Raw genomic sequence first — 18,280 nt, 5'->3', positions numbered from 1 at the left:
CCCCGCCCGCCCGCCCAGGCGCAGCCAAGGGAGGGGGCGCTGCGCCGGGTAGGATGGCGGGGGTTGGGGGGGGTGGGTCGCGCGGTTTTATATAAGGGTGGATGAAATGATGGCAAGAGAGGTCTGTGGGTGAGGTGATGCGGGGAGGGAGAAGCACCTCTGCGTGGCCTCGAGCACCCGCGGAGGCAGGCACCTTTCGGGAAGCTCCGGGCCAAAGAGCATCAGTGGGTGCCCCGCCACAGGACCGAGCGCTCCGGATAGGCGAGGCTACCCTCCGGCAAACATAAGTCCCCGAGCGGGCAATGTGGGGAAAGGAGGGAGAGGATAGGGATACAGCTGTGTACAGGAGGCAAGAATCCAAGGATGATTTTCAACTCATCTCTCCGCTTCTCTTCCTAATACCGAAAGGAAGAGCAAGCCCTCGTAAATCTGGAGCTAAGCAGGGCAAGGTTGGGGAGGGAGGGTTCAGGCCTCAGGCAAGTGAAGACCTGTGGCCTTGATTCCTCGGTGCTGGGCTTATATACAGAGCTCCAAGGGAGGGGAAACGGGAAGGTCCCTGACCCTCCGGACCTCACCCAGGCGTCCTCGGCCAAAACGTCTGGGGAAGATGCGGTGTTTACGCACACCCAGCTCCTCCACGGCGCTGTAGAGCGCAAAAGATCATGCAGGGAGGAACTGAGGCAGCAGGAGCCCGCCGAGGGTCTGCGCCCCAGCACCGGTAGCGCCTCTTGCCGTCCTGGCGCTCAGCCTTTGCGCCTTGCGGAGGTCAAGGGACTATCGGTCCTGATCTGGGCCCCCGCAGGGCCAAGAGAGACAGGCTTGAGCCCGCGGGTGGAGCATCTTGAGCAGCAACTGGCTTGTAGCCCCGCCGTTTATCACCGGAAAGGAAGGAAGACCAGGAACTCGCGGCGGCCGTGAACTGTTCCATTGCTCTTTTCCTGGGGCGGAGGAACCCGCCGCCCGCCCGCGGAGCGTGCCTTGGGGAATGGGGAATGTGTGTGCGTGTTGGGGGTGGGGTGGGCGCTGCATTGTTCGCAGGGCGTGAAGGGGTGGCCGTCCAGATAGGAAAGACCGGCTCTCACCCCACCCCCTCCTAGAGCCGAGACTGGCCGGAGCATCTGCCCTCGCTAGGCGCGAGCGCGGTGAGAAGCTGGACGGGGCGAATTTCAGAAACGCCAAAAACCTGAAAAATGCTGTCATCGCCACCCCCTTTCCTCCCCCCCCCCCTCCGCCGCCGCTGGTCCCTGGCAGGTCCGGCCCCTCCCAGGCTGACCCAGATACATCCCCGTTTGGGTCCGGAAAGGGAGGGGAGGGAAACAAGTACCGCGCCACCCACGACTCGGGAAGAGCAGGGCTCCGCGCCAGGGCCGCTCCATATCGCTGGGCCGCGACCCAGGGGAAGTTCTGATCAGTCTGTGCCGGGAGGGAGGGAGGGGCAGGGGAGGTGGGGGTTGTGTTTCTGCTCACAGTGCGTGCACAGGCTCGTGTGTGTGTGTGTGTGTGTGTGTGTGTGTGTGTGTGTGTTGGGGGATAGGAGGTTAGGAGGAGACGGGGCGAGTGATGTGATGGGCATCAAAGAGCAAGAAATATCTCATTAACCTCTGTGCTTACGCTCATAAACTTCCTCCCTGGGTGAAGCAGAAGAGTAAGTTAAAATTCATTTCCATCCCCCTTCGTCCACAGTCTCTCCACTTCTACCAGTGAATAAAGTAGGGATGTGGACGTGTATGTTGGGAAAGGTAGGCAGCTATATGCTTCTCTCATGGACAATGAGACCTGAAACTACCTAAAAAGCTCCTCAACTCCAAGCTCCACCCACTTCAGCACATCATGTTCTCCCAGCTGAGGGGAGTTAGAAATACATGGAGTATGACTATCAGCTTAGAGGCCTTTCCTCTCCGCCCAGGGGATTATTGAGTGGCCAGAAGATCTGCCCTTCAGTTGTTGATGAGGCCAATGGAATGACCTAAACCTGAAACAGACCTCCTGGAATAAGAACAGGACCATCCCCAAAACTAATTAAATCCACTCCAAAGTACTTTATCCTGGGGCAGGAGAAGTACCTCATGACTTGCAGACAAGAAATCAGCCTTGGTGAATGGCAACTGCTGAAAAAGTTCAAGAGAAACTAAATCCAGATGTGAAAAAGGTCCACCCAAACACTCCTTCCCGACCTGTCTAGAGGCAGTCTGGAACACGTGACTTGTCCCGTCCAGATCTGTGATTCCATTTCTCTCACATTCTCCACCCCTATTCACTTATGACCCACTATTAGCCCTGTACAGCTTCGCCTCCTGCCCAACAGGTCTGACTTTCCTCCCTCCTCATCTGTACCTGTGCACTTTGAAGATAGAGTGTTCACTACTAGAAGAAGTTGGGAAATGCTCAAGAAAATTAAGTGGAAAGAAAGTTATTACAAACCTCACTTCTCTTCCAATAAAAACTACCATCCTAAGGAAGAGTTGATTAATATTTAAGTAAATTGCACATGACTATAGCCTTGCTATAGCAGATGATGAATTAGGAAAGACAGGGTTCAGAGTGCCTTTAGATCTACGAATTTAATATCTGATTTTTGGTTTCTTCAATGAGAATTCTCATTGAATTGACTGTAAAATTCATTTACAGCATACGGAACCCAATTCTCTTTCTGGATATTAATGTTAGTTTGCTTGTAACTTTAGTATAGCATTGTAGCCAAATGAGTCAGTCTATTTTCTTAGTTAGATCCATTGTTTGTCTAATCTCCCAGGGCAGAGAGAGAACTAATTTACTACCAAACCATCTCCACCCTTTACAAATGGACAGTTACTTCTTCAACCAAATAGTCATTTGTGTTTCAGTCTGAGCTGGCTTCTTCCTAACGCAGTGACTCCTAATTTAGCTACTCACTAACCAGTGATTCAAAGGTCTAGTATTTCCAACTTAGAATCAATGACCTTAAGAAAGAACATTGTGTATTAACAAAAGGTCAACGATGGGAAAGAAAAAAAATATATATATAACTTTCTAAATCTAGTAGTATCATATATATAACATAGGTAATATATCAAATAAAAACAATATATATCATTAAAACTTTTTTACTTGCTAAGTCTATCCAACTAAGAGTATCATATACATAACAATATAGATTGTTTGAAATTTGAAGTGTGTTTTCAATGCCCTTAAAGGCATTGCCCCCTTTCCCCTTTAGTCACTCCTACAATTTTTATTAAGCACATTCTTAGCTAATCTTTGTCAAAAATTGATTTTATAAAAAGTTCTAATATCAATGATTTAAATCTCAGTGTGCATTTAAATTAATGTGCACCAAAGACTTGCTTCCAGCCATGAGAAAGTAATAGGTACGTGACTTGTTCTCCTACTGAAAAAAAAATATAAGACTGGACAAAATGATAAGGCAAATCTTTTCAGGCATTGGGTAATAGGCAGCACACAGCTATGATCTTTGACAGATGGAAAACACCTGAGGTGTGCTCCACAACTATCCCATAACTGTCCTGATTTTTCTGCTGAAGGGCACTTTTTTGGGGGTGCAAGAAAGTGGAAACAGAGCAGTAGTCTTAGTTAAGGATAGAGGGATTAGAGGGCTGGGCTGCTGAAGCAGCTGAAATTGGCAGGGTAGAATATCTGAAAATAGATAGCTGTGAAAGAGAGGGTCCCAAAAGTCTACATGGTGATTCACCATGTGTCCTTGGTCAAGAGCTGGGCTGAATATAGCCATGAGAAGACTCTGTAACGCCTAGCAGAAATTGCTTTCTGCATGTCATGCAGTGTTGAGAGACGTTGGAGTTACAGCTCAGTGGGGTAGAGAGACCTCATTAAACACTTCAGGCATTCACTTGAGATGCCAGAAAGGCATCCTTTAAGGGTCATACCTTAGTATAAAAAGCGTGTCTTAGAACAAAATTTAAAATTCAAAATTTTGTTTCCTCATATCACATGCAGTAACAAAGAATAAAAACAAATCAGACAGGCCAAGGGGAATTTACAAGGGTAAAACCAACACCCATTGAAGGAAGATAATGTTGTATCATTTACAATGTCAAGCATACAATAAAAAATTAATAGGCAAGTGAAAAACCAGAAAAAATGTGATCCATACTTAAGAGAAAGCAGTCAAAAGAAAATGACTTTGAGATGGCTCATTTGGAGGAACTACCAGGAAATAAATTTTAGCATAACTCTTATAACTATGTTCAAGTAGTTAAAGGTCACAATGAACAACTAAATGGAGAATCTCAGTGGAGAAATGAAAGCCATTAGAAACAAATGAAAATCTAGAACCAAAAGTACAATATCTGAAATGAAAAATTCCCTGAATGGGCATAACAATGGAATGGAATTGGCAGGAGAAAGGGACAATATACTTAAAGATAGAAGTTATATAATCTGAAAAACAGAAAGAAAAGGTATTGACAATTAAAGAAATGTAACATTAGGTATCTGCAGGACAAGACCAAGCAGTTTAAATACATGTGCAAGTGAAGTTCCAGAAAGAAAGGACAGAAAAAGTGACAAAAATATTTGAAGATATACTGCACCAAATTTGTCCAATATGATAGAACACATCAATTTACAGACCCAAGATGGTCAAAAAACGCCAAGCAAAATAAATACAAAGCATATCACACCTATATACATCATGATCAAACAGTTTAAAATCAAAAAGGGGGAGAAAAATCTCTAAAGCAGCCAGAGGGAAAAGATACATTAAATATAGAGGAACAAGAATATGCATTACAACTGACTTTTCACTAGCAATAATGGAAGCCAGAAGACAGTGAAGCAGCATCTTTAAAATGCTGAAAAGGAAAAATGGTTCACACTGAAATCTACAATCAGTGAAAATATCCTTCACAATTGAAAGAGGAGCTCTTCTTTTGTTCTTCTTCCCCTTACCTTGGGAATAAGGACTACACTCCATGAGCAAGGGCAAAACTGAAACAGGGCAGCCCCAGTAGTCTAAAACCAACTCTTGACAGGATCAAAGTGAGTCATAGGTACTCTATTTGCAAGCCAAAAGAAAACTCGACCCTCCTTGGAGGAACATAATTTCATTCAGGGTCTCTACAAATTTTCATCTATTATATCTAGCATCAAATCTAAAAGCTACAAAACAAACAAACAAACAAAAACCCAGTAAGCAAATCAACAGGAAATAGAAATAGACCCACAAGTAATTTAGAGTTTTGATTTATCTGAGGACTGCAAAATAACTGAAATTTAAAAGTTCAGGGCTTCCCTGGTGGCACAGTGGTTAAGAATCCGCCTGCCATTGCAGGGGACATGGGTTCGAGCCCTGGTCCGGGAAGATCCCACTTGTCACGGAGCAACTAAGCCCGTGTGCCACAACTACTGAGCCTGCATTCTAGAGCCCGCGAGCCACAACCACTGAGCCCGTGTGCCACAACTACTGAAGCCCGCATGCCTAGAGCCCGTGCTCCACAACAAGAGAAGCCACCACAGTGAGAAGCCCATGCACTGCAACGAAGAGTAGCCCCCACTCACCACAACCAGAGAAAAGCCCTCACGCAGGGGGCTTAAAAAATTAATTAATTAATAAAATAAAATAAATTAATTTAAAAAAATAAAATAAAAGTTCAAAAAATAACAAGTAATTTTAACAGAGAGCTGGAACCCACGCAGAAGACTTCAATAAAAATCCTAGAACTGAGGGGAGGAGGGAAGTTAAGACTGAAATTGAGAATTAGATAGATGGATTGAGGAACTATCTAGAATCAGCAGAACAGTGGACTAGTAAACCAGAAGAGGTGAATAAAAAGTATCCAGATTAATGCACAGAGAGAATTAAAAGGGTATAAAATATAGAACATAAAATAAGATATAGCATAAGAATGTCTAACAGACCATTAGACATTAGACATAGAAAGGCAGTCAGAATTTTTGGCCTGAACCCAACTGGGTTGATTGTGTGCTAAAACAAGAATATCAACATTTTTCATAGGATTTAAACAAGACCTAGAGTCTCTTAACATTCTATTCAAAATGGCCAGGATGCAATCAAAATTACTTGGCATACAAAAACCTGTAACGTTCCAATTCAAATAGAAAAGACAATCTACAGACACTAATTCCGAGATGACGGAGATGTTGAAATTATCAGACAAAGACTTCTAAAGCAGCTATGATGAAAATGCTCCAAGAAGTAAGGATGAATACTTTGGAAACAAATGGACAATAGAAAATATCAGCAAAGAAACAAAATGGAAAAAGGAACCACACAGAAGTTTTAGAACGGAAAAATATATGTACTATCTTCCACAGTGAGAGGGTGAAATATTTCACTGAATAAGGTCAGTAGCAATATTGAGATGGCAGAAAAATGTGTGAGTGAACTTGAAGATATATCAGTAGAAATTATCTAGTCCTGACAAAAGAAGGAAAAAACAAAAAAGAGTGAAAAGAAATGAACAAAGCTTCAGGAATCTCTGAAACAATTCCAAAAGGTGTAATGTGTCATGACTCCGAGAAGGAGATGATAAACAGTCTATTGCAACAAAAAATATTTGCAAAACTAATGGCTAAAAATTTCCTAAATTTTGTCAAAGGCATACAGATTTGAAAAGCTCAGTGATTTGAAAACCCCCAAACAGGATAAACCCAAAGAAATCCATGCCAGATGCTGGGAAAACTGGACAGCTAGCTACATGTAAAAAAAAAAAAAAAAGAAATTAGAACATTCTTTAACACCATACACAAAAATAACCTCAAAATGGTTTAAAGACCTAAATGTGAGACCTGACACTATGAAACTCTTAGAGGAAAACAGGCAGAACACTCTCTGACATAAACTGCAGCAATATCTTTTTCAATCTGTCTCCTAGGGTAATGGAAATTAAAAACAAAATAAAAATAAACAAATGGGACCTAACTCAACTCAAAAGCTTTTGCACAGCAAAGGAAACCATAAACAAAATGGAAAGACAACACACAGAATGGGAGAAAATATTTGCAAAATCATGTGACTGACAAGGGATTAGTCTCCAAAATTTACAAATAGCTCATGCAGCTTAATATCATCAAAACAACGAACCCAATCAAAAAAATGGTCAGAAGACCTAAATAGACATTTCTCCAAAGAAGACATACAGATGTCCAAGAGGCACATGAAAAGATATTCAACATCGCTAATTATTAGAGGAATGCAAATCAAAATTACATTGAGATATCACCTTACACCAGTCAGAATAGCTATCATCAAAAAATCCACAAACAATAAATGTTGGAGTGGGTGTGGAGAGAAGGGAACTCTCCTACACTGTGGATGAGAATGTAAATTGGTACAGCCACTACGGAGAACAGTATGGAGGTTCCTTAGAAACCTAAAAATAGAGGTACCATATGATACAGCAATCCCACTCCTGGGCATATATCCAGGGAAAAACATGGTCTGAAAGGATACATGCACCCCAATGTTCATTGCAGCACTGTTTACAGTAGTCAAGACATAGAAGCAACCTAAATGTCCATCAACAGAGGAATGGATAAAGAAGTTGTGGTACATATATACAATGGAATATTACTCAGCCATTAAAAAGAATGAAATAATGCCATTTGCAGCAACATGGATGGACCTATAGATTGTCATACTGAGTGAAGTAAGTCAGACAGAGAAAGTGAAATATTGTATAATATCACTTATATGCAGAATCTAAAAAAAAATTATACAAATGAACTTATTTACAAAACAGAAACAGACTCACAGACTTAGAGAACAAACTTATGGTTACCAGGGGGGAAGGGTGGGGGGAAGGGATAGTTAGGGAGTTTGGGATTGACATGTACACACTGCTGTATTTAAAATGGATAACCAACAAGGGCCTACTTATAGCACAGGGAACTCTGCTCAATATTATGTGACAACCTAGATGGGAAAAGAATTTGAAAAAGAATAGATACATGTATATGTATAACTGAATCACTTTGCTGTACACGTGAAACTAACACAACATTGTTAATCAACTGTATAAAATTAAAAGTTAAAAAAAAAAGAAATCCATGCCAAGACACTTAATAATAAAACTGCTGAAACCTAAAGACAAAGACAAAATCTTATATGATGACAAAGACAGATGATGCATTACTTATGGGGAACAAAGGAAAATGATGATTTGAATGACTGTAGATTTCTCATGAGGAATTGTGAAAGAAGAAGGGAATGAAACAGTATTTTTTAAAGCTCTGAAGGAAAAGAACCCTCAGCCCAGAATTCTATATCCAGTGAAAATACCTTCATGAATGAAAGTGAAATAAAGACACTCTCAAATGAAAACAAAGAGAATTCATTGTCAGGAGACCTGTTTTAAAAGAAATGCTAAAGGTAGTTTTTAAGACAAAAGGGAAATGATCCAAGAAGGAAACTTGGAAAATGTGGAATGAAAAAAATTCAAGAGACATGGTAGATAGCTGGGTATATATTATAAACTTCTACTTCTCTCCAGTTCTTTAAAATATGTTTGATGGTTGAGGGCAAAAATAGCAACAGTGTGTGATAGTGGTTTCACTGTATGTAGAGGTAATACCTTATATTAAAAAACTACAATATCAACTAGGGAGGGTAAATTGACTCTATGGTGCTAACTTTGAAAGTTGTAAAATGTTGATTCTGTATACTGCACAAAGTGATGTATAACATTATCTTGATAGCAACCACTAAAAAAACTATACAGAGAAATGTAGAAAAAAACATAATAAATTAAAAATTTAAATAATTCAAAAAAAAGGCAAGAAAGGGTAACCAGAGGAATGAAAAACAGAATAAACAAGAAACAAATAGTAGACATACATTTAAAAAAATCAACTATTATATAAGATATATGTGTTCCCAAAACAAAAATTTAAAAACAAAGATTGTCTGAATGAATAAAAACACAAGTATCTCATTTCAAATATAATACAGGTAGGTTCAAAAGGAGAAGGATAGAAAAAGATAAATCATGCAAACACTAATTAAAATAAAACTGGAGTAGATATATCAATATCAAAGTAGGTATCTGAGCAAAAACATTTACTTGGGATGAGGGATATAACATAATGACAAAAGGGTCAATTCACCAAGAGGAAATACGGTCCTAAATGTGTATGCACCAAACAATAGATTTTCAAAATATATAAAGCAAAAATTGACAGAACTGAAAAAAAAAACCAGACAAATATACAATTAGAGATGTCAGCACTCCACTCTCAGTAGTTCATAGAACAAATAGAAAATCAGCAAGACCTAAAAAAAGAAAAAGATAAAGAAAACCAGCAAGATATAGAACTCAACAACACCATCAACCAACTGGATTTAGTCCACATTTATAGAATGTCACTCTACAACAGCAGAATATACATTCTTTTCAAATGAACATGAAACATTTGCTAAGACAGACCATATTCTGGGTAATAAAACAAACCTTAAAATTTTTTAAAAATTGAAATTATACAAAATGTGTTCCCTGATCATAATGGAATTAAGTGGAAAATCAGTAAGAGAAAGAAGTCAAGAAAATCTCCAAACTCTTGGAAGTTGAACAGCATGTGTATAAATAATCTCTGGGTCAAGTAAAAAGTTTCAAGGAAAATACAGTTGATGCTTGAACAACACGGGAGTTAGGGGTACCAATCCCTGCACAGTCAAAAAATCCATGTATAACTTTACGTTGACCCTCTGGATCCAGGAATCCATGGATTCAACCAACCGCGGATTGTGTAGTATTGCAGTATATATTTACTGGAAAAAATTTGCACATAACTGGACCCATGCAGTTCAAATTTGTGTTGTTCAAGGGTCAACTGTATTTTGAACTAAATAAAAATGCATTATTATGAAACCATATTTAATATGTACTCTAAGTCAAGAATACATATTGTGATCTCTCTGTTAACCACTAAAGAAATAATACAATAAATAATTTTCCAGTTATCTATTGCTGCATAAAAAACTACCCTCAAATTACTGCTTTTTAAAAATTGAGATATAATTGACATACAAATGGTTCTAGGTGTATAATATAATGATTTGATATATGTATGTATTGTGAAGTGATTACCACAATAAGTTTAGTTTACCACAATAAGTTTAGTTAACATTCATCACCACATATAGTTACAATTTTTTTGTTTCTTGTGATGAGGACTTTTAAGATTTACTGTATTAGCAACTTTCAAATATATAATACAGTATGGTTAGCTAAAGTCACTATGCTGTATATTACATCCCTAGGACTTATTTATAAGTGAAAGTTTGTACCTTTTAAAACACCGTTACCCATTTCAACCACTCCCCACTCCCCACTCCTGGCAACCACCAATCTGTTCTCTGCATCTATGAGTTTGGTGTTTTTAGTTTTTTGTTTTTAAGATTCTAAATAGAAGTGATCATACAGTATTTGTCTTTCTCTGTCTGACTTATTTCACTTAGCATGATGCCCTCAAGGTCCATACATGTTGCTACAAAAAATAGAATTTCCTTTTTTATGGCTGAATAGTATTTCATTGCATACACACACACACACACACACACACACACACACACCACATTTTTTTTACCCATTCATGTGTTAATGAACACTTAGGGTGTCTCCATGTCTTGGCTATTGTGAATAGTGCTTTAATAAACACAGGGGTGCAGATATCTTTTTGAGTTAGTGATTTCATTTCCTTCAGATAAATGTCCAGAAGTGGAATTGCTGGATCATATGGTAGTTCTGTTTTTAAGTTTTGAGGAACCTCCATATTGTTTTCCATAGTGGCTGCACCAGTTAACATTCCCACCAACAGTGCACAAGGGTTCCCTTTTCTCCACATCCTCACCAATACTTGTTATTTCTTGTCTTTTTGATAATAGCTATTCTAACAGGTGTGAGGGGACATCTTATTGTGGTTTTGATTTGCATTTCACTGATTAGTGATGTTGAACACCTTTCCCTGTACCTGTTGGCCCTTTGTGTGTCTTCTTTGTGAGGATGTCTATTCAGATACTTTTCCCATTTATTAATTAATTTGTTTTTTCTATTGAGTTGTAGTAGTTCTTTATGTATTATGGATATTAACCCTTTATCAGATAAATGACTTGTAAATATTTTCTCGTATTCCATAAGTTGTCTTTTCACTTTGTTAATTGTTTCTTTTGATATAGACAATCTTTTTAGTTTGATGTAGTCCCACTTTTTTATTTTTGCTTTTGTTGCTTTTCCTTTTGGTGTCAAATCCAAAAAATCATTGCCATGACTGATGTCCAGGAGCTCACCACCTGTGTTTTCTTCTAGGAGTTTTATGGTTTCAGGTCATACATTCATGTCTTTAATCCATTTTGAATTGATTTTGTGAATGGAGTAAGATAGTGGTTCAGTTTCATTCTTTTGCATGTGGCTGTCTAGTTTTCCCAACACCATTATTGAAGAGACTATCCTTTCCCCATTTTATATTCTTGGCTCCTTTGTGGCAAAGTAATTGACCATATGTGCATGGGCTTATTTCTGGGCTCTCTATTCTGTTCCATTGGTCTATGTGTCTGTTTTTATGACAGTACTATACTGTTTTGATTAGTATATCTTTGTAGTATAGTTTGAAATCAGGAAGTGTGACGCCTCCAGATTTTTCTTTCTTTCTCAAGATTGCCTTGGCTATTCAGTGCCTTTGTGGTTCCATACAAATTTTAGGATTGTATGTTCTATTTTTGTGAAAAATGCCATTGAAATTACGATAGGGGTTACATTGAATCTATCAATTGCTTTGGGTAGTAGAGACATTTTAACAATGTTAATTCTTCCAATTAATGAGCATGGAATATCTTTCCATTTATTTGTGTCTTCAAATTCTTTCATCAATGTCTTACAGTTTTCAGTGTGTATGTATTTCACCTCCTTGGTTAAATTTATTTCTAGGTATTTTATTCTTTTGCAATTGTAAGTGTGACTGTTTTCTTAATTTCTCTTTCTGATAGTTCATTATTAGTGTATAGAAATGCAACTAACTTTTGTATATTGATTTTATATCCTTCAAGTTTACTGAACTCATTTATTAGTTCTAACAGTTTTTTTTTTTTTGGTGGAGTTTTTAGGGTTTTCTATATATAATATCATGTCACCTGCAAATAGATGCAAATGTCATGTTCCTTTTCAATTTGGATGCCTTTTTTTTTTCCTTGACTATTACTCTGGCTAGCACTTTCACTGTTGAGTAAAAGTGGCAAGAGTTGGCATCTTTGTCTTGTTCCTGATCTTAGAAGCAAAGCTTTCTTTCTTTCTTTCTTTCTTTTTTTAAACCATTCAGTACAGTGTTTGCTGTGGGCTTGTAATATATGGCCTTTATTGTGTTGAGGTACATTCCCTTTATACTCAGTTTGTTGAGCATTTTTATCAGGGATAGATGTTAAATTTTGTCAAGTGCTTTTTCTGCATCTATTGAGACGATCATATGATTTTATCCTTCATTTTGTTAATGTGGTGTATCACACATTGATTTGAAGGCATTGAACTATCATTACATGCCTGGAATAAATCATACTTGATCATGGTATAAGTTTATGATAACAGTATACTTAATCATGTATTGTTGAATTTGGTTAGCTAATATTTGTTGAGGAGTTTTTGTTTGTTTTTAAAGCAGCAGAGTATTTTATTTTTTTTAAATCATCATTCAGTAAATGTTGTTACACTATGAAATATTACATTTTAATCTCTTTTTCAATAGAAAGGTTTTCTAAAGAAATGACTTGGAGCCTTCCACATTTATCAGATGTCTTTTCATTATTCTTTTCCATTTTTGCAATTCTGGATCCAAATTGCATGCCCCATTTTGGCAGAAGAGCAGAGGTTGTAAGACTGAGTTCCACTGCTGCAAGATGCAAAATTAGTTTTTCACCAATTCTATGGGATAAAGCCAAATTTGCCCTTTCCCAAACTGGTAGGAAATTTAGAAAGGAGACATTTTCATGCGGGAAAGGAAATCTTCCTTCTTTTCCATGATCACCAATAACTGTCATCACAACCAAGATTTCTAGAAGAAATTCAACCCAGTTCCATCTCAATTTCCTTATTCATTCCTCTGGCCCGTGTGTCTTGAAGCAGGCACGATGACGAGAATAACCTGCAAGCTGCTCATCTGCACCGATTCCAGTAAGAACTACCTTTGCACTGCTCTAATATGGTTTTGCTTCATCCTGGGTCACTAACCAACCAACTCCTCCAGAAGCAAACCAGACTGCACAGCCAATGCTATCATCCAACACTGTATCCAAAGGCTGAATGAAGTGGGATATTCAAGTTCTTCTTAATCTTTGCAGTTCTTCTAGAGAAACATTAATTTCAACAAAATTCCACATCCGAAAAGAGTTGGCAGCTTGTAGTTCCTTTAGTCCTGTTCTTCCTGTGATTCGATCTGGTATGTTGAATTGTTCACCAGGAGTAGCAGCAGCAACGACATTTTTAGAGGATTCTTCAGAGGGTATTTCACAATGATTTTCTGTTTTCTCCCTTTTTTTTGTTAAAACTAGCTGGTATGGTCTTTTCTTTAGTCATGAAAGCCACATTAAAAAGATCAATTGGTTCATCTAAGGGAATGTGATGGTCAGCAAGGGCTGCAATAACCATGGACTCAATCCCCCCAGAAAATAGGATTGCAACATTTGCTTTTCTATTACTAGTTTTCAAAACTTTGTTTGATGTCAGGTTTTCATCCCTAGGTAAACACAAGACACGTCTGTTGACTGCAACACTCAGGACATCGATGAACTGCTGAACTACTTCCTTCATGTGTCCATCAATAAGAAAGACCTGAAGGGTCTCTCTTGTCAGTGGGACGCTGGAAATTCTACTGCAATGGATCTCAAATGCAGCTTGTGGCAACGTCATATTTAAAGGGACAACAGGTTCTTTAAGATACAGTTTGGCTTCTTTTGCTACCACTGATACAAATGTTGACAGGTCTGCTGAAATTTGAGTCAGGCTATTAACACATTCTTTGATAGCATCCTCCCTAGAGTTATTTCCAAGGATACAAATTTAAAACAACAGATTTGGAAATGGAAGTATTCTTGAGATCAATTCTGAAAATTCCAGATACTGGAACTTCTTGCCACTGATTGGCCACTCCAGATGATTGGGTGCCAACTGAAGAGAGACAGGAATTCTTGCCCAAATTACTAAAATGCCAAAGGAAGCTAGAACGACCAAAAAAAATCCCTATCAAACCATAAAGAATGACTAGATGCTTGATAATATATAAAAGACCAAGGACCTTGGACTTCTGAGAAGAGTGACAAAATATCAGATTCATTCTTACAAGAGGAAAGATAATTAAACATTATTTGAGTATCATTCTCTTCAGCTTCAACCTTTATTCCACTAAAGACTTCTCCATTCCACAGGAATACATTGCCTCTTTCATCTTTCACAGGCTGGGTGGTCAACACACCTCTTAAGTGAAGGACATGACCAGAAAATAAACACTGGTAATTAACATTAGACTTTAACAACTGTTTACTACTATTGGGTCCCCACCGTTTAAGATTACACAGTAAATCCACTTTCAAATCGTTGCTGAAATGCTCAACAGAAAAGCTTACTGCACAACAAATGCCACACATTTCTATGCAAAATTAAGTTTACTATTTCTTGATTTGGTCTTCTCTGAGTTTACTATTTCTTGGTATTCTTTCCTCAGCTCATCCAATATATTTTTGCTTTCAGAAAGCATTTCTGTTCAATATGCAAGAAAATATGTTGCTGTTCTGTTGCTGCCTATATACTTTCCTGTTCTTCTGCAGGTTAGAAAGTTCATCCACAACAATTTTTTGTTCTGTAATCTTGCTGCTGAGGTCTTCCTTGTGCACAGCCGAGTTGTTGGTAAGGACCAGCCCCTCACCGTCCTTGGGTTGTACACCCTGGCTGGGCATCTCCACAGAGCATCAAATATGCAGTGTTGAGGATTTTTGCCTCTATGTTTATCAAGAATATTGGCCTGTAATTTCTTTTCTTGTTGTGTTCCTGTCTAGTTTTGATATCAGAGTAATGCTGGCCTTGTAAAATGAGTTTGGAAGTGTTCCCTCCTCATCTATATTTTTTGGAAGAGTTTGAGATGGATTGTTATTAATTCTTCTTTAAATGTTTGGTAGAATTCACCAGTGAAGCCATCTGTTCCTGACTTTTGTTTGTTGGGAGATTTTTTTATTACTAATTCCACCTCCTTCCTAGTACTATATCTACTCAGATTTTCTATTTCTTCATGATTCAGTCTTGGTAGGTTGTATGTTTCTAAAAATGTATACATTTCTTCTAAGTTGTCCAATTTTTTGGTGTATAATTGTTCATAGTAGTCTCTTATGATCCTTTGTATTTCTTTTTTTTTTTATTTAAAGATTTACTTATTAATTTATTTTTGGCTGTGTCAGATCTTAGTTGCGGCACACGGGATCTTTGTTGAGGCATGCGGGATCTTTCATTGTGGCATGCTGGCTCTTTGTTGTGGTGCACAGGCTTCTCTCTAGTTGTGGCATGTGGGTTTTCTCTTCTCTAGTTGTGGTGTGCAGGCTCCAGGGCGCATAGGCTCTGTAGTTGTGGCGCGTGAGTTCCAGAGCACGTGGGCTCTGTAGTTTGCAGCATGTGGGCTCTAGTTGAGGCACGCAAGCTCAGTAGTTGTGGCATGTGGGCTTAGTTGCCCCGCAGCATCTCAGTTCCCTGACCAGGGATGGAACCCATGTCCCCTGCACTGTAAGGCGGATTCTTTACCACTGGACAACAAGGGAAGCCCAGATCCTTTGTATTTCTGCTGTATAAGTTACCATGTCTCCTCTTTCATTTCTGATTTTGTTTGAGTCCTCTCTCTTTTATTCTTGGTGAGTCCAGCTAAAGGTTTGTCAATTTCATTTATCTTTTCAAAGAACCAACTCTTAGTTTCATTGATTTTTTTCTATTGTCTTTTTAGTCTCCAATCATTTATTTCCATTGTAATCTTTGTTATTTCTTTCTTTCTACGAACTTTGGATTTTATTTGTTCTTTTTCTGGTTTCTTGAGGTATAAAGTTATGTTGTTTATTTGAGGTTTTTCTTGTTTCTTAATGTAGGCATTTATCACCATGAACTTGTCTCAGAACTGTTTTTGCTGCATCCCATAAGTTTTGATATATTGTATTTCCATTTTCATTTATCTCAAGATATTTACTTTGCTTTTAATTTCTTCTTTGACCCATCAGTTTTTCAGTAGGATGATGTTTAATATCCATATATTTGTGTATTTTCAAGTTTTCTTATTGTAATTAATCTCTACTTTTATACCATTGTGGCTGGAAAAGATGCTTGATATGATTTCATATTTCAAACTTCTTATATTTATCAAGACTTGTTTTGTGGCTAACATATGATCTATCCTGGAGAATGTTCCATGTGTGTTGGAGAAGAATGTGTATTATACTGCTTTTGGATGGAATGTTCTGGAAATGTCTATTAAGTCCATCTGGTCTAACATGTTATTTAAATCCAGTGTTTTCTCATCAATTTTCTGTCTGAATGCTCTATCTACTGATGAAAGTGTGGTATTGAAATCTCCTACTATTATTGTTTTGCTGTCTATTTCTCCCTTTAAGTTTGTTAATATCTACTTTATATATTTAAGTGCTCATATTGGGGGTGAATAAATATTTACAGATGTTATACCCTGTTGGATTGACCCTTTTGTCATTATACAGTGACCTTCTTTGTCTCTTATTGCAGTCTTGTCTTAAAGTCTATTTTGTCTGATGTAACTATAGGTACCCCAGCATTTTTTTTTGGTTTGCATTGCATCCATTCCTTCATTTGCAGTCTTTGTGTGTCCTTAAGCATGAAGTGAATTTTTTCTAAGCAGCATATAGTTGGGTCCTTTTCTTTTTCTTTTCTTTTTTAAATTAATTTTTATTGGTGTATAGTTGCTTTACAATGTTGTGTTAGTTTCTGCTGTACAGCAGAGTGAATCAGCTATACATATACATATATCCCCTCTTTTTGGGATTTCCTTCCCAATTAGGTCACCACAAAGCACTGAGTAGAGTTCCCTGTGCTATACAGTATGTTCTCATTAGGTATCTATTTTATACATAGCATCAGTAGTGTATATATGTCAATCCCAATCTCCTAATTCATCCCACTCCCCCTTTCCCCCTGGGTATCCATACTTTTGTTCTCTACGTCTGTGTCTGTATTTCTCCTTTGCAAGTAAGATCATCTATACCATTTTTCTAGGTTCCACATATATGTGTTAATATACAATATTTGTTTTTCTCTTTCTGACTTACTTCACTCTGTATGACAGACTCTAGGTCCATCCACCTCACTACAAATAACTCAATTTCGTTTCTTTTTATTGCTGAGTAACATTCCATTGTATATATGTGCCACATCTTCTTTATTCATTCATCTGTCGATGAGCGCTTAGGTTGCTTCTATGTCCGGTCTATTGTAAATAGTGCTGCAGTGAACATCGTGGTACATGTCTCTATTTGAATTATGGTTTTCTCAGGGTATATGCCCAGTAGTGGGATTGCTGGTTGTATGGTAGTTCTATTTTTAGTTTTTTAAGGAACCTCCATACTGTTCTCCATAGTGTTCTCCATGTATCAATTTACATCCCCACCAACAGTGAAAGAGGGTTCCCTTTTCTCCACACCCTCTCCAGCATTTATTGTTTGTAGATTTTTTGATGATGGCCATTCTGACTGGTGTGAGCTGATACCTCATTGTAGTTTTGATTTGCATTTCTCTAATAATTAGTGATGTTGAGCATCTTTTCATGTATTTGTTGGCCATCTGTATGTCTTCTTTGGAGAAATGTCTATTTAGGTCTTCTGCCCATTCTTTGATTAGGTTGTTTGGGGTTTTTTTTTTTTTGATATTGAGCTGCATGAGCTGTTTGTATATTTTGGAGATTAATCCTTTGTCAGTTGCTTCGTTTGCAAATATTTTCTCCCACTTTGGGGGTTGTCTTTTTGTCTTGTTTATGGTTTCCTTTTCTGTGCAAAAGCTTTGAAGTTTCATTAGGTCCCATTTGTTTATTTTTGTTTTAATTTTCATTACTCTAGGAGGTGGGTCAAAAAAGATGTTGCTGTGCTTTATGTCATAGAGTGTTCTGCCTGTGTTCTCCTCTAAGAGTTTTATAGTATCTGGCCTTACATTTAGGTCTTTAAGCCATTTTGAGTTTATTTTTGTGTATGGTGTTAGGGAGTGTTCTAATTTCATTCTTTTACATGTAGCTGTCCAGTTCTCCCAGCACCACTTATTGAAGAGACTGTCTTTTC

At 38.1% G+C, this 18,280-nt stretch overlaps 1 protein-coding gene and 1 pseudogene across 1 annotated transcript; both read right to left on the bottom strand.

Moving 5' to 3' along the window:
- Nucleotides 1-12,679: 12,679 nt before the first annotated feature.
- LOC118901326 lies at nucleotides 12,680-14,599 on the bottom strand (annotated as a pseudogene).
- Nucleotides 14,600-14,672: 73 nt separating this feature from the next.
- LOC118900511 (ASNSD1 upstream open reading frame protein-like) lies at nucleotides 14,673-14,908 on the bottom strand. The gene is made up of 2 exons (XM_036862916.1): nucleotides 14,763-14,908; nucleotides 14,673-14,718 (listed from the first exon to the last, which is right to left on the bottom strand). Exons 1-2 carry the CDS (start codon nucleotides 14,906-14,908, stop codon nucleotides 14,673-14,675), a joined length of 192 nt encoding a protein of 63 aa, XP_036718811.1.
- Between the last annotated feature and the right edge of the window lie 3,372 nt (nucleotides 14,909-18,280).

This window comes from Balaenoptera musculus, chromosome 9 (genome assembly GCF_009873245.2).
Source record: "Balaenoptera musculus isolate JJ_BM4_2016_0621 chromosome 9, mBalMus1.pri.v3, whole genome shotgun sequence".
NCBI lineage: Eukaryota > Metazoa > Chordata > Mammalia > Artiodactyla > Balaenopteridae > Balaenoptera > Balaenoptera musculus.
The sequence above is the reverse complement of the archived record's forward strand: the minus strand, read 5'-3'. Positions and strand labels throughout refer to the sequence as shown.

Excerpts from the sequence above, each read along its gene's own strand:
- LOC118900511 (XM_036862916.1), bottom strand. The coding sequence starts at position 14,908 with ATGCCCAGCCAGGGTGTACAACCCAAGGACGGTGAGGGGCTGGTCCTT. Across the intron at positions 14,719-14,762 it reads AACCTGCAGAAGAACAGGAA|TGAACAGAAATGCTTTCTGA; the intron begins AGTATATAGGCA and ends TTTCTTGCATAT.